General features: G+C 38.2%; 1 protein-coding gene across 2 annotated transcripts in view; it reads left to right on the top strand.

Moving 5' to 3' along the window:
• creb3l2 (cAMP responsive element binding protein 3-like 2) overlaps window positions 1-11,988 on the top strand; it is a 40,367-nt gene extending 28,379 nt beyond the window's left edge. For both annotated transcript variants that reach the window (XM_023264230.3, XM_023264229.3), the window contains exons 5-12: window positions 282-484; window positions 1,550-1,696; window positions 2,112-2,170; window positions 3,219-3,287; window positions 6,863-6,962; window positions 7,197-7,326; window positions 8,878-9,100; window positions 10,121-11,988. In XM_023264230.3, the coding sequence (XP_023119998.1) occupies window positions 282-484; window positions 1,550-1,696; window positions 2,112-2,170; window positions 3,219-3,287; window positions 6,863-6,962; window positions 7,197-7,326; window positions 8,878-9,100; window positions 10,121-10,196 (1,007 nt within the window). In that variant the 3' untranslated portion in view covers window positions 10,197-11,988. The remainder of the gene's footprint in view (window positions 1-281; window positions 485-1,549; window positions 1,697-2,111; window positions 2,171-3,218; window positions 3,288-6,862; window positions 6,963-7,196; window positions 7,327-8,877; window positions 9,101-10,120) is intronic.
• Window positions 11,989-13,862: the final 1,874 nt, after the last annotated feature.

Genomic DNA, 13,862 nt, shown 5'->3' with positions numbered 1-13,862 from the left:
TCATGTCGCCTCAGTTGTACCTTTTTTTAAAAAACTTTTTTAGCAGAATCTGATTAATGCAAGCAGTTGGTTTTAGGTCAACGTGTAAAATAATGTGATTGTGGTAAAAATATCACAATTTTAAACTCAGATTTGCTTCATTTTCCAGATGGAATTTAATGCTTTTTCCAAGTTTTATCTTTAAATAGTTTCTTATAGCCCAAAAAGTGTCATTTCTGGCTGTGATATTCTCGTTGTTTTTCTGTCTAGCAGTCATTAAGCAGCTCCCCGTCATGTTTCAGGTCTGGAGGTTCTGCAGATGCCTCCCACTCCTCCCAGTTCCCACGGCAGCGACTCAGAGGGCAGCCAGAGCCCCGTCCACGCTACCCCCGGTCTGTCCTGCCCCACCTCCCCCACCAGCCCTGCTCCATCCCAGGCCGGCCTGAAGGTGTCGCCCCGAGCCGCCTCCTCGCTGTCCAACTCCCCTCTGCTCACCGCCCCGCATGTAAGACCCAACGTTCAAACCGTCGCTCACACTTTATGATTAACCAGCTCAAAACGGGACGTTAAGAGTCGACTGGTTGTGTTTTAAAATGATAATAAAGTTCATTTCTATGAAAATAGAACAATTTGGTCGACTGCAAAAGATCGGCCTGTAACTCATGGAAATGGAACTCGTTTATGTGTCTGTATAACAGCTAAGCTGTTTCCACATATAATCAGACAAAACCGAGACACAAAATGACAAAAACGAGACACGAAACGACAAAAACGAGACACAGAATAACAAAAGGAGACAAAATGACAAACACAAGACACAGAATAACAAAAGGAGGCACAAAATGAAAAAAACGAGACACAAAACGACAAAAACGAGACACGAAACGACAAAAACAAGACAGAATAACAAAAGGAGGCACAAAATGAAAAAAACGAGACACAAAACGACAAAAACGAGACACAGAATAACAAAATCAAGACAAAGTGACAAAATTGAGACACAAAATGACAAAATGAGACAAAATGACAAAAACGAGACACAAAATGATGAAATGAGACACAAAATGACAAAATCAAGACAAAGTGACAAAATTGAGACACAAAATGACAAAATGAGACAAAATGACAAAAACGAGACACAAAATGATGAAATGAGACACAAAATGACAAAAATGAGATACAAAGTGACAAAAACAAGACATGAAACCACAAAATTGAGACATAAAGTGACAAAAACGAGACACCAAGTGACAAAAACAAGACAGGAAACGACAAAACAAGTGTGTCTGTATAAAAGCTGAGCTGTTTCTACATATTATCAGTCACTTGTTCAGACTGAGCTCTGTTCATGTCGTCTCCTTGCCAACAGTAAAACTTTGCTTTTCCTTGAGAGACGACTCTGAGTTTTAATTTGGAGAAGTCAGGACTCCGCAACTTTAACTTTCTTCTGAACTTCTTTCTTCTCGTTCTTTAACAAAATGACTGCGAGTGTTGAGCCTTTTCTGACCTTCATTATATCTCCTGTTACTAGAAATAAAGGAAAAGCTGACCTCCTCTGTTGTCGCTGTAGAAGCTGCAGGGTTCAGGGCCGCTGATGCTGACGGAGGAGGAGCGTCGGACGCTGGTGGCCGAAGGATATCCGGTTCCCACCAAACTGCCTCTCACCAAAGCCGAGGAGAAGGCGCTGAAGAAGATCCGCAGGAAGATTAAGAACAAGGTGAGTCAAGTTTAAATCAGGGGTGTCGAACTCATTTTAGTTCAGGGGCCACATTCAGCCCAATCTGATCTCAAGTGACCAGTAAGACAAAGAACAAGACAAAATATTACAAAAATTAGGCACAAAATGACAAAAAATTAGACAAATGACAAAAGTGAGACAAAAAAAGACAAAAACAAGACAAAATGTTACAAAAATGAGACACAAAATGACAGAAGAACAATCTAGTATTTTACTTTCTGATCCAAACAACTTGTCATGGTCTAGAAATGATTTTAAATTGATAGTTTTACTAATTTACAATCTGCAGTTAATGTCTTATCTGGAATTTTTACACTTTACAAAGTACAATATTATTCCAACCACATGGAGCAAAACATTTCTTTTTGTAATTCTTTATCTTTCATTTTCTCAGATTTCAGCTCAAGAGAGTCGCAGGAAGAAGAAGGAGTACATGGACGCTCTGGAGAAGAAGTAGGTCCTCCTTCCTCACCTCCTTCAGTAGGAAGATCAACAGGCTTCTGATTAAACTAAAACAACCTGCCTTTTAATAAATACACCTGTGTGGCGTCTCTAACCACTGAGCTCTGATGCTTTGATAGCTATTTTATTTCAGCTCTTCTATATAATCTCCTGTTCTGAAAAGCTAATCTCCAGCCAGAGATAGCGACTCTGAATCGCAGCATTATCAGGCTGTGCAGAATGAAAACAGCAGATTACACGGTGGGAAACAAACATCTGTTCACTGTACACTTGAAATTCTGCATGAAACAAATCAATCAGAACTAAAATCTGTCAAAATGACTCAGAAAATGTCCCAAATGGCTTGAAACTTTTCCAAAGTTGCTAGAAAACTTTTCCAAAATGACTAAAAAAATATCCAAAATAACTTGAAACGTGTCCTAAATTACTAAGAGTTGTAAAAAAAAAGGAGGAAAAAAGTCTCAAAAGATGTCCAATACCATTCAAAATTTGCTCAAAATGATTTCAAACCTGTCCTAAATCACTCATAACTTGGAAAAAATGATGCAAAATTTGACCAAAATTATTCCAAACTTGTAAAAACGACTCAAAATTTGCCCAAAATTATTCCAAACTTGACCTAAATTACTCATAAATTGTAAAAATGGCTCAAAGTTTGCCCACACTGGCTAAAAAAAAACTGTCCCAAATAACTTGAACCGTGTCCTAAATGACTCAGATCCCATATAAATTCATATTTCTTACATTTGAAACAGTTATATTTTTAAATTGTTGTGTATTTTTTTAAATAAAAATGCATGTTTGGTGGGTTATTTTTTCCATATAAAGCATCAACAAGCTTTAATCTCTAATTCTAATAAATTTTGTAATATTATTATAAACTTATATTATCTGGCAGCTATTACATCATAGGGCTTTCTCTATAAAATGTAGAATTAAACATGTAGCAGCGTTATTCTGCTGCAGGAATAGCATCACTGTGGCATTATAGATAGCAGCATGTAGAAAACAAACCTGCAGTTCCGCTGTTTGTCCACAGGGTGGAGACCTGCTCCAATGAAAACAACGAGCTACGCAGGAAAGTGGAGACGCTGGAGTGTACCAACAAGTAAGAACAACACACTTTATGAGATGTGATCAGTTTCAGCCAATATTATTGGTGGGCCGATATTTTCTGACTTTCCTAGGTTCAACCAAACCAAACTCTCTCGTCCTGAAGCTGCTCACTGACATTATATTGCACAGTGTTTAATGTCTTTAAATATTTTCACAGGAAGTATTCATTATCACCTCTGTAATGTTTACACTTTGGACCCTCTGGAGGGCCGGTTTGGGCCCCGATGTTTGACACCGCTGGTCTACAAAGTCTTTACTACACAGTTATCCAGCTATCAATGCAAAGTAGATGCATGAAGTCAAATGTTGACCATATTTGTACTGTAAATATCCTCTCTGAACTGCTAAGACGGCTAATAGTCCATGGGCCTGGACCCAACATTTCCAGTATCCGTACCATTGGAGGTGACCAGTTCTATTTGGTCTTTTTAACTTGCTATATGTCTCTAGTTTGCATTTTGATATGATGCCGTTGCAGACTCACAGCGTAATATCTGTTATCACTGGTTTAATGGACACAATGAAAGAGTCTGAGCCAAAAGTCTGATCAACGTGACGGGATGGAATTCCATAGGATTTTTCCTCGTTACGAAAAAATAAGAAACGCCACATGCTGCACATCATCATCTGTGGAATAACTTTACAGCACAGAACAGTATTATAACAAACCTGAGACTGAGAAAGATTTCATTGCTATGGTAACAAGATTGTCTATGACAAAAACGAGATACAAAACGACAAAAACAAGACAAAGTAACATAGCAAGACACAAAACGACAAAAACGAGACACAAAACAAGACAGAAAACGACAAAAATGAGACACAAAATGACAAAAATGAGACACAAAATGACAAAAACAAATAAGCATGAAAAGAAAGCACAGACGAACAAGAAATGTATTCATCTGGGTCTGATGTTTTACTATTAAAATATTTGACCCTTTCTCATGCAGTTTTATTAGATTATTGACTCATATTAGATGTGATCTTTAAATGAATTGTGTAATACTACAGTTGTGGTGAATGTGAGCGTTTCACTAATAAGTGATGAAGCTGCCAGTGTAGAAAGACTCTCACATCTTAATGTACTTACAGTAACACAACGTACATTTTAGTACCACTTAGGTTTGGTACCAGTATGTGGTCTGGTCCATGGACTGTAAGAAAATGCTCTCTAGATCACACGCTTTTTATACATTCAGAAATGATGCTTCGTGTCAGTCAGAAAGACTCAGGGATGGTGACAATCCAAACACCCAGAAATCCTCCCTGGAAGCCGGATTGGTTTCATCCTGTGGGGTTTCTGTCTGTTTTCACTGCACTCTGTAGCTGAGAGGAGCAGCTACGATTAGTCGGCCAACACCGGCTCAGCTTTGTTATCTGCAAATAAAGCCGAATCAGAAGCTCCCTGTGGACGTGTTCAGCTGCGGTTTTGCATCCATGCATAATCATGAGGCTGTTTTACTGTGAAACGCTGGCGCTGCAGCAGATAGAGCTGCGCTGTTTGCTCTCTATGCACGGATGGACTGTGTTTGTGTGCAGAGTGTGAAGCATAGCTGACGGAACGCAGCTGCTTTGGGTCTCGTTTTACACTCACTGGGCTTTACTGTCGCTGTTTAACAGCTAAATGAACCGGTTCAGTGTGCACGTACATCTGTGTGTTGTTTTCATGCCGGTGCACTGGAGGCCTGTAAAACATATCCAGGATATCGTTTTCTTATCTGGCTTCTGTAAACCTGAACAGCCACGGTGACGCTAAGTGGTCGCATGAGGCTGGTCATCAACTCAGCCAGTTAGCTTTGAGTGCATTCACATAAAAGAGACGGTGCTGGCAGCAGATGACCAAACATCTACAACGCATATTTCTCACAAGACACATTAACTATAATCCCAAAACAATAATGTGTAAATTACAAATACAGTCATGGAAAAAATGATTAGACCACCCTTATTTTCTTCAAACGTTTTTCTCATTTTGTGTCTCGTTTTTGTCATTTTGTGTGTCATTTTTGTCACTTTGTGTCTCGTTTTTGTCATTTTTGTCTCATTTTTGTCATTTTATGTCTCATTTTTGTCATTTTGTGTCTCGTTTTTGTCATTTTTGTCTCATTTTTGTCATTTTGTGTCTCATTTTTGTCACTTTGTGTCTCGTTTTTGTCATTTTTGTCTTGTTTTTGTCACTTTGTGTCTCGTTTTTGTCATTTTTGTCTCGTTTTTGTCACTTTGTGTCTCGTTTTTGTCATTTTTGTCTTGTTTTTGTCACTTTGTGTCTCGTTTTTGTCATTTTTGTCTCGTTTTTGTCACTTTGTGTCTCGTTTTTGTCATTTTTGTCTTGTTTTTGTCATTTTGTGTCTCATTTTTGTCACTTTGTGTCTCGTTTTTGTCATTTTTGTCTTGTTTTTGTCATTTTGTGTCTCATTTTTGTCATTTTGAATACAATGAAGCTGAAGCATGTCAATAGGACATAGAATATTATGGAATCAGCTGCATTTATTGTTGTGTTCATTGGATTCTTCAGTTAGTGTCATATGAACAAGAAATTGAAGAAAACAAGGGTGGTCGAATCATTTTTTCCATAGACAGTCAGTAGGAGATGCTTTTGTACGTACTGAGCTGTTATCTCAATTGACTGAAGCATCAGTTACCATGGCGACTGTACCCAGTTAAACCTGAAGTCACCTGGACGACCCCATATGCTGCTTCATGGTACAGGCCTCAGGCGGTGTGCTTGTGTTGTGGGAGAGTTTAGCTGCCTTTTTAATGATGCAAAGGGGATAACAGTGAACAGTTGTACAAATCCTGCCTTGAATAATAAAGTAAAAACAGTAATTATACAGAATGGTCATTATCAGACCACCAAAGAAACCAGCAGCTTATGTATCGCCTCCATTAAAACTGGTTGTCAAGTAAAACCTGGCCCCCAAATACAGGCCAGAAAAGGCTGGATAAACTCCCGGTACTTGTCTTATCATGGAGTTAAGCATAATGTACATTTCTACCACTTTAACTGAATCAGTTCATTCACTCCAGTTCACTTGGCTTTGTTTGAAACACTAGAAGGGTTTAGTTAGACACAGCTAGAGGTGAAGCTGAGTTTATACTAACAGTGTCGTTCACAATATGACCAATTATACTCATCGGAACATAGAACTAAAGATCTTCCTCCTTCCTTTAACTTCTGCATTTGAGATAAATAAATGAGGAAATACTGTATGCAGCAATTATGGCTCCATTAAAACACCTAGCAAAGAGTTGAGGAAGAAACCGGATCTGATTTATCTTAACCCTCGTATCGTCCTGTGGGTCAAACTGACCCGGTTTAAAATTTGAAAATGTGGGAAAAAAATATATATTTTCATAGTGAAAACTTCTGATGTCCACATTTTCAACTTTTTTGGGAAATCTTTGAACATTTTTTGGTGGAAAAAAAATTTTAAAAATGTTTCTTAAGAACATTCACAAAAAAATTCGTGGAATTCGCTGGATCTAACCTGCTCCTTAGGGTTTGTGTGTCTCTAACTTGTGTGTGTGTGTGTGTGTGTGTGTGTTTGTGTTGCTGCTCCTCAGGTCTCTGCTGCAGCAGCTGCAGTCTCTGCAGGCGGTGGTGGCAGGAAAAGTCCCCAAATCCTGCAGGGTGGCTGGAACCCAGACATCCTCATGCTTAATGGTACCAGTGTGTGTGTGTGTGTGTGTGTGTCTGTGTGTGTGTCTGTGTGTGTGTGCTAACAGGAGATTGGAGATGAAACATTGATTGAAATATTGAATTGGCAACATCTGCTTCCATCATCATTAGCAGCTTAGCATTTTGTGCGATTCATAATTTACTTACCCCCCTGTCTGTCCCTGCCTCTGTTCTTCTTCCTCCTCTCCTCTCTCTGCTCTTCTTTCTGCCTCTCTCTAGGTGGTCGTGTTGTGTTTCGCTCTGTTTTTGGGGAGTTTTTATCCCAGCAGTTTGACTCCGTGCTCCACTGTAACTGAAACAGGCCTCGCTTCCGAACAGACGGCGGTCAAAGAGTCCTACATGACCACAGGTAGTCAACATGTTCAACCCACTGAGATGTAAAAAAACACTTTCAGCAGCATCTTTCTGAACCCTCGTGTCGTCCTGTGTGTCAAAACTGACCCGTTTTAAAGTCTGACAATGTGGAAAAAAAAATATATTTTCACAGTGAAACTTCTGATGTCCACATTTTCAACATTTCAAATTTTTGAACATTTTTTGGTGGAAAAAAAAGAAATGTTAAAAATGTTTCTTAACAACATTCACATAAAAATCAACCAAAATCCAGCGAATTTCGCTGGATTTTGGTTGATTTTTATGTGAATGTTCTTACAGAAAATATTAGAAGTTTTACTGATATATATGGAATCACTTTAGATATTTTTAGAATTTTTTTGGAAGATTTTTACTCATTTTTTGAAAATATTTACAAGAATTTTCTTGCCAAATTTGGATTTTTTTTAAACAAAATTTTTAAGGGAAACTTGTAAGGAATTATTGGAATTTTCTTCCTGAAGGTTTTGCAAATTTTCAGAAATTTGGGGATTTTTTTTGCTGAATTTTCAGATTTTTTTCAGACAAGGAAACTATATTTTTTGGTGCCCATAAATGAAGACAACAGGAGGGTTAAGGCGGCTTTGTTTACATTTGCCGCCACCTTGGATTGTGCTACATTCACTAACTTTCTGTCCTTCATTATGGCTCCCAGCCTAAGTCAGACTCTTCTGATGCTTGGAAGAAAAGGAAAGCCGTCTCCGTGGAAACGAAATTAGATAGAATAAAACACTCGTATTTTCCTACCAAGTTGTGTTTCAGTGTGAGCTAATGACTGTTGTCGTTACTATAGGTCACAAATATGTAAGCTGATTGATATCGTGATGCACGTAATGGCTTTGCTTACATTTCCACCAGAGTTCTGACTTACAGCGAAAATCGACTTACATCAGTCTGTAGGAACAGAACTCCAACACAAGTTGAGGACCTCCTGTATACAAAAAACAAGAAAAGCAGTCAGCGAGGGCAGTACTCCTCCAAGGCTGCTCAGTCTTTGTATTATTTCTGACTAATACGTCCAGTGATGCCGTCACCGTGATCACTCCTTGTACCCAAGATGTCAAAAAAATCGATTATCGCAGGTTTAAAATACAGCTAGAAGACTAATTGAATATGAACCTGAAGCTAAGACCATCAGGCACACACAGTTAGAGTCTGTTTTCTATGAGTTTCAGCTCCAGTGACCTGCCCCGCTGTTTCCATTGTAATGAATCATTATTTCCTGGCTGTAAAACCGTGGAGGTCCATTATAACATCACCACTAATCAGATTCCACCTACGGCACTGTAATAACAGCCACAGAGACTGATTAGAAGAGTTGACCTTTCACTGCATCCTCTACTGCCTCCCACACACACACACACACACACACACAATGATACACAACACCGTGATGCTATGACGTCGCTAGGTGCTGCTGGTGTGTATTTGTGTGACAGACAGCACACACATGTAGTTTCAACTTCAGCGCTAATACATTCATGTCAAAGTCCGCTTCATTGCAGTGTTTTCCTTTTTTTGTCCTCAGTTAAGTCCAGAAGTCTGCTATCGACCTTCGAAGACGAGCAGCCGCAGCTCCTCGGTCTGGGCGGTGAATATCCCGACCAATGGGAGGACACGCCGGCCGTCGTCATGGCAGCGTGGCGTCGCTCAGAGCAGCAGAAAGTCGGGGTGGAGCCCAGCAGGGCGGAGACACACCCACCTTTCAGGAATAAAAGCAACGATACGCAGACGCTGCTGGACATCCACAGGTAAACACAGTCAGTGTTACTATAACAACCAGCATGAAGAAGGTTTAAATGGAACCTCTTTAGAAAACTTATCAAGGTACTGCACTCAGTTAGTAACGTTTTTGCAACTGACAAAATAAATAAGTCTAAATGAATGATCTCACATGATCGTGATATGTGGGTCAATCCAGAATTGGAGGACATTTGGGCCCCAAAATTTTTGAAAAATAAACCTTCTCTTTTACGGTTTTCTACCTGTTCTTTTGGAAAGCTGTTTGATGATGTGGATGACAAAAACGAGACACAAAATAAGAAAAATTAGACACAAAATGACAAAAACGAGACACAAAACAACAGAAATGAGATAGAAACTGACAAAAACAAAGCATAAAACAAGAGAAATGAGACATTAAATGAGAAAAACAAGACACAAAATGACAAAAACAAGACACAATATGACAAAAACAAGACACAAAATGAGAAAAACAGACACCAAATGAGAAACGTGAGACACAAAACAACAGAAACAAGACAGAATTTGACAAAATCAAGACATACAACAACGAGACACAAAACAACAAAAACGTCATCAACAGGATTGTTGTGGGACACAGGTTCCATGCATAATAATTGTGATTTAAAGTATTAAGTTGATTAAAAAATGTTCTTACAATTACAATTCCAAAGAGAGATCACTGAAAAACATAATACCAAGAAACTGAGATTTAAATTTAATTTTCACTTTTTTATGAGTCAGTCTGAACAACTGACTGACAATATAAAGAAACAGTTTAGCTTTTATACAGGCACATACACAAGGTACATTTTTATGAAAAACATCACTGAAAATGACCTATAATTACTGTATTGTGATATATTCTTTTTTTTTTTACCCTAAACTGCTCTGTCAATCACTTTTAATCTTATGTTTTTATTAAATAACAACATGTACTTGTCTCCACTACAGCATTAGATCCAAATCCAACATTCTCTGTTGACAGATTTCTTTTTGTCAGCCCTACTTTCTGTTTGGTCCCTCAGGTCTCTGGAGCAGAGGGTGATTGAGAACAGCAGTAAAGTGATAGAGCTGGAGCGAAGGGTCAACGAGACCTCCTGAGATTACTGCCAACACCCCCACCATGGATCAGTGTCCTGGAGCAAAACCTCGTAAAGTAGCTCCCACTGCTGATTGTGTACGGCCGAGTTTTACGCCACCTCTGCTTAATCAGATACACTGTAATGGTAGAAATAATAATAATCATAATAATCATAATAATAATATAACAAATGGGCACTGGTGGCCCTAATTTCTGAAGTAAAGTTGCACTGAATAGTTTTCTGGATGAGTCAACTTACCAGGTTTAGGTGTTGAAAATTCACACTGAGCTAACTTCAAACGGATTGAGTGAATAATGTAGCGCAGCGTTTATTCCCGTGGAAATGCTATTAAAATATGACCCGAGGCTTTTTGCAGGACACTGATGAGGACTTCTGTATTTATAGAGACCGTTTTTTTTTTGGTTGTTTTTCAAGAATTATTGCTCTTTGTAGCTATTAATATTTTTATTTCATTCCAGTAATGCATACATCCCTTTTTGATACTTGTTTGTGTTCATACTGTATTTAGTGTTTTTATTTTATTGTACTCTCTTTTATATATATTGTTGGTTGTTTTCGCACGTCGAGGAGCTTATCTCGAGGTTCCTGCGCTCATTTGGAAAATCTGACTGAATATTTTTAGATGCCAAAGTGTTCATAGCAGCTGCAAAAGAATAAAAAATTTTATTTGGGTTTGATGGAAATAATGCAGAATTACTGGCATCACATTTTGCATGTTTACCAGCTGCATTAGCGCTCATATCCTCCAGTTTCAAGGTTAATATTGAAATTGGAAAATCTAAACCCAAAGTGGAGAAGTTCCTATTTGGCATGTGGGGACCCTGTTAGCCCGCTAGCTAGCTAGCTTCACATCTGTGTGTTTGCTCTGTTTCACTGTGTGCAAGTCCAAAGTCAATATACGACACTGCAAAACTATTACATTCTGCGCTGTCTGATGGGTTCTATTGGTCTGTCTGAACACCAAATAACAAGATATAGATGAGAAGAGTTCTTCTACATGTGTGCTAAACATGAAGCTACAGCCAGCAGGTGGCTAGCCTAGCCTAGCATAATGATGGAGGGAAGCAGCTGATGTGTTTTTGTCCAAAACTAAATAAAAAAGCAGCTGTAAAACTCCCTGTTTAACACATTACGTACATTAATGTGTGAATTTGTAGGCATTAGAGGTGCTGGAGATGATTTTTTTATTGCTAGTCAGAGTCAGGCTAGCTGTTATTCCAGTTTTTATGCGAAGCTAAACTAGCCGCTTGATATTTACAGTGCAGACATTCTGTGCTGTCAGTCTACTCATAGTAAAATATTTCCCAAAATGTCGAATACAGGCCTTTAATCCAGTGATCTTTGCCTTGCACACTTCAGCTGTTAGCAGTCTTCATCTGTTATTTTTCCAGCATTTGCCAAAAATATGTATTTTTTTCCCATGAATAGAAAAAAACCTATCTATTTTTGTAAATGTGAGTTGTTTCTAAATAAGAAAGTCTAAATGTTTCTGGGATCTGTAGTTTATGAACCAATCCATAGTTCATTCTGGCTCTATTTTGAATTCTGTGCTGTTGGTAAATTATAAACATAAGATGCCTTAATATTCTTGACTCTCTGTGGGGTTTAGTTTGTTCTTAACTGTCCACTTCGAGTGTATCACAGATGGAGTTTTAAATGTCTGAGCTTTATCGAAACATGTTCTACAAGCAGTCAGCTGTTTGATGATACACATACAATTGTGGAATTGTTTAGTTATCAGCTGAAGGTGAATAAAATTGCCAACGACAACTGTTGACTAGACTAGAAAACAGTGTTTGTACCTAGTTGTCATGTGTTTAAAGCTTTGCAGATCAGTGGATTTACCATCAAAGATTTCCTGTCCAGTCTGTATCTTCATAGGATGCATTGACGATAGCGTTATTACAGTATATTCCTCACTGTGAAGCTGTAAGATCATCAGAAACACAAGATAAACGTGCTGATTTTATTTAGATTTTTTATTTTTTTAAATGAAAAAGTCTTCTCTAGTTCCATCTGAAACTAGCAGCCAGAGGAAAGAATTTTTGAGATCACAATTCATTTCTTTGCTCCTGTATAAGGGCAGCCTGGAAGAGGCTTTCTGTCTTCTTACTTTCAAATAAATATCAAGTATTTTCCTTAGTAAAAGCAGCAAAAAAAAACAAAAAACAAAAACATGAGTGTGTGGGTTTTTTGTGGTAAATTGTTGATGTTTGTGATCTAATTTACTTTTAAAGGTTGCCTTCCTTATTCTATAATGGTAAGAGATGATAGTCACATCACCTCAACTGGTTTTATTTTGAAATTTTGCAGGTTTTAGTATGTTGTTGAGACAATTTTTGTCTGATTTATATTTCATTTCAAGCTAAAAGTTATTTAAAAGCCACCAAATTATCGTTTGGATGGATTTTGGATGGACCATTTGATATATACGCTACCGTTGTTCAAAAGGTTGCTCTATGTTAGTTAAAGTTGCTCTATGTTAGATAAAGTTGCTCTGTATTAGTTAAAGTTGCTCTATGTTAGTTAAAGTTGCTCTAAAGGAGTTAAAGTTGCTCTACATTAGTTGAAGTTGCTCTAAAATTAGTTAAAGTTGCTCTATATAAACAAAGTCTAGAGTCTAGACTGTATTTCTGATTCATTTAATGTTATCTTCATTGAAAAAAAATGCTTTTCTTTCCAAAATAAGGACATTTATAAGTGACCCCAAACTTTTGAACAGTAGTACAGATCTTAAATTATTACTTTTATTTGGCTGCTGAAGAGAAAAAGTCTTCTATCAGAAGACGATTAGAATTCATTCCCAGCGTCAAAGTGTTTGTTTTACATCTTCAAATGAAGTTAGAGCCAAACTGTGTTAGGGCAGCAGAAAGTCCCATGGTTGCCTTCTATCTCCTCCGTCATGATGAGGATCCTAAAATAGATCAGCAGCAGCGCTTCGTTATGAGGAGGGCGGATTGCTCTGACAGTCCCAAGACAATAGTCCCAAGACAATAGTCCCAAGACAACACACAGTCGTAAGACAACACACAGTCGTAAGACAACACACAATCCCTCAGCTTCACAGCAGCTCAGAGCACTCAGTGGACTCCAGCAGTGCTCGGCGACGGTGCATCGTGTTGTCACAAAATCAACAGAAATCAAAGAGCTGAGTGTAAAATATGTGATGAAACACCAGGAACAGAGAGTCGTACAGACATCAAGGAGCTCCGTTCTGGTTTCACATTCTGATTGTGGATTGCAGAAGTTTTCAAGCGCTCGGCGTGTTAATTATAAATGGAACAACAGCCTTTCATCTGAGCTTACAGAGAGAGTTAGTGCATTGTTTTTGGGCTGATGTGAGGAAAAGATGGGGGGTGTGGGAGTTATTTTCTACCCGGACAAACAAGACTGTTAAAATTAGGAGATAGCAAGTCAAATTGAGGAGCTGCTAAGTTAGAATCTAAAATACTCAGTCAGATTATTGACTTAGGAGCCAAAATTAGGAGATGATAATCCAAATACTCACTTATGAGATACTATAATCACATTTAACCCTTGTGTCAGTATTATTAAGTCACTGCTGGGAGATATTAAGTGAAAATGTTCACCAAGTTCTAAATGAAAATGCTAAATTAAGAGATGCTAAGTCTATGTTTTGAAACTGGGTCAATATTAAGCCAAT

The sequence above is a fragment of the Amphiprion ocellaris genome, chromosome 21 (assembly GCF_022539595.1).
Source record: "Amphiprion ocellaris isolate individual 3 ecotype Okinawa chromosome 21, ASM2253959v1, whole genome shotgun sequence".
In the NCBI taxonomy this organism is placed as follows: Eukaryota; Metazoa; Chordata; class Actinopteri; family Pomacentridae; genus Amphiprion; species Amphiprion ocellaris.
Note: the sequence above shows the minus strand (reverse complement) of the source record. Positions and strands in the feature narration are given on the sequence as shown.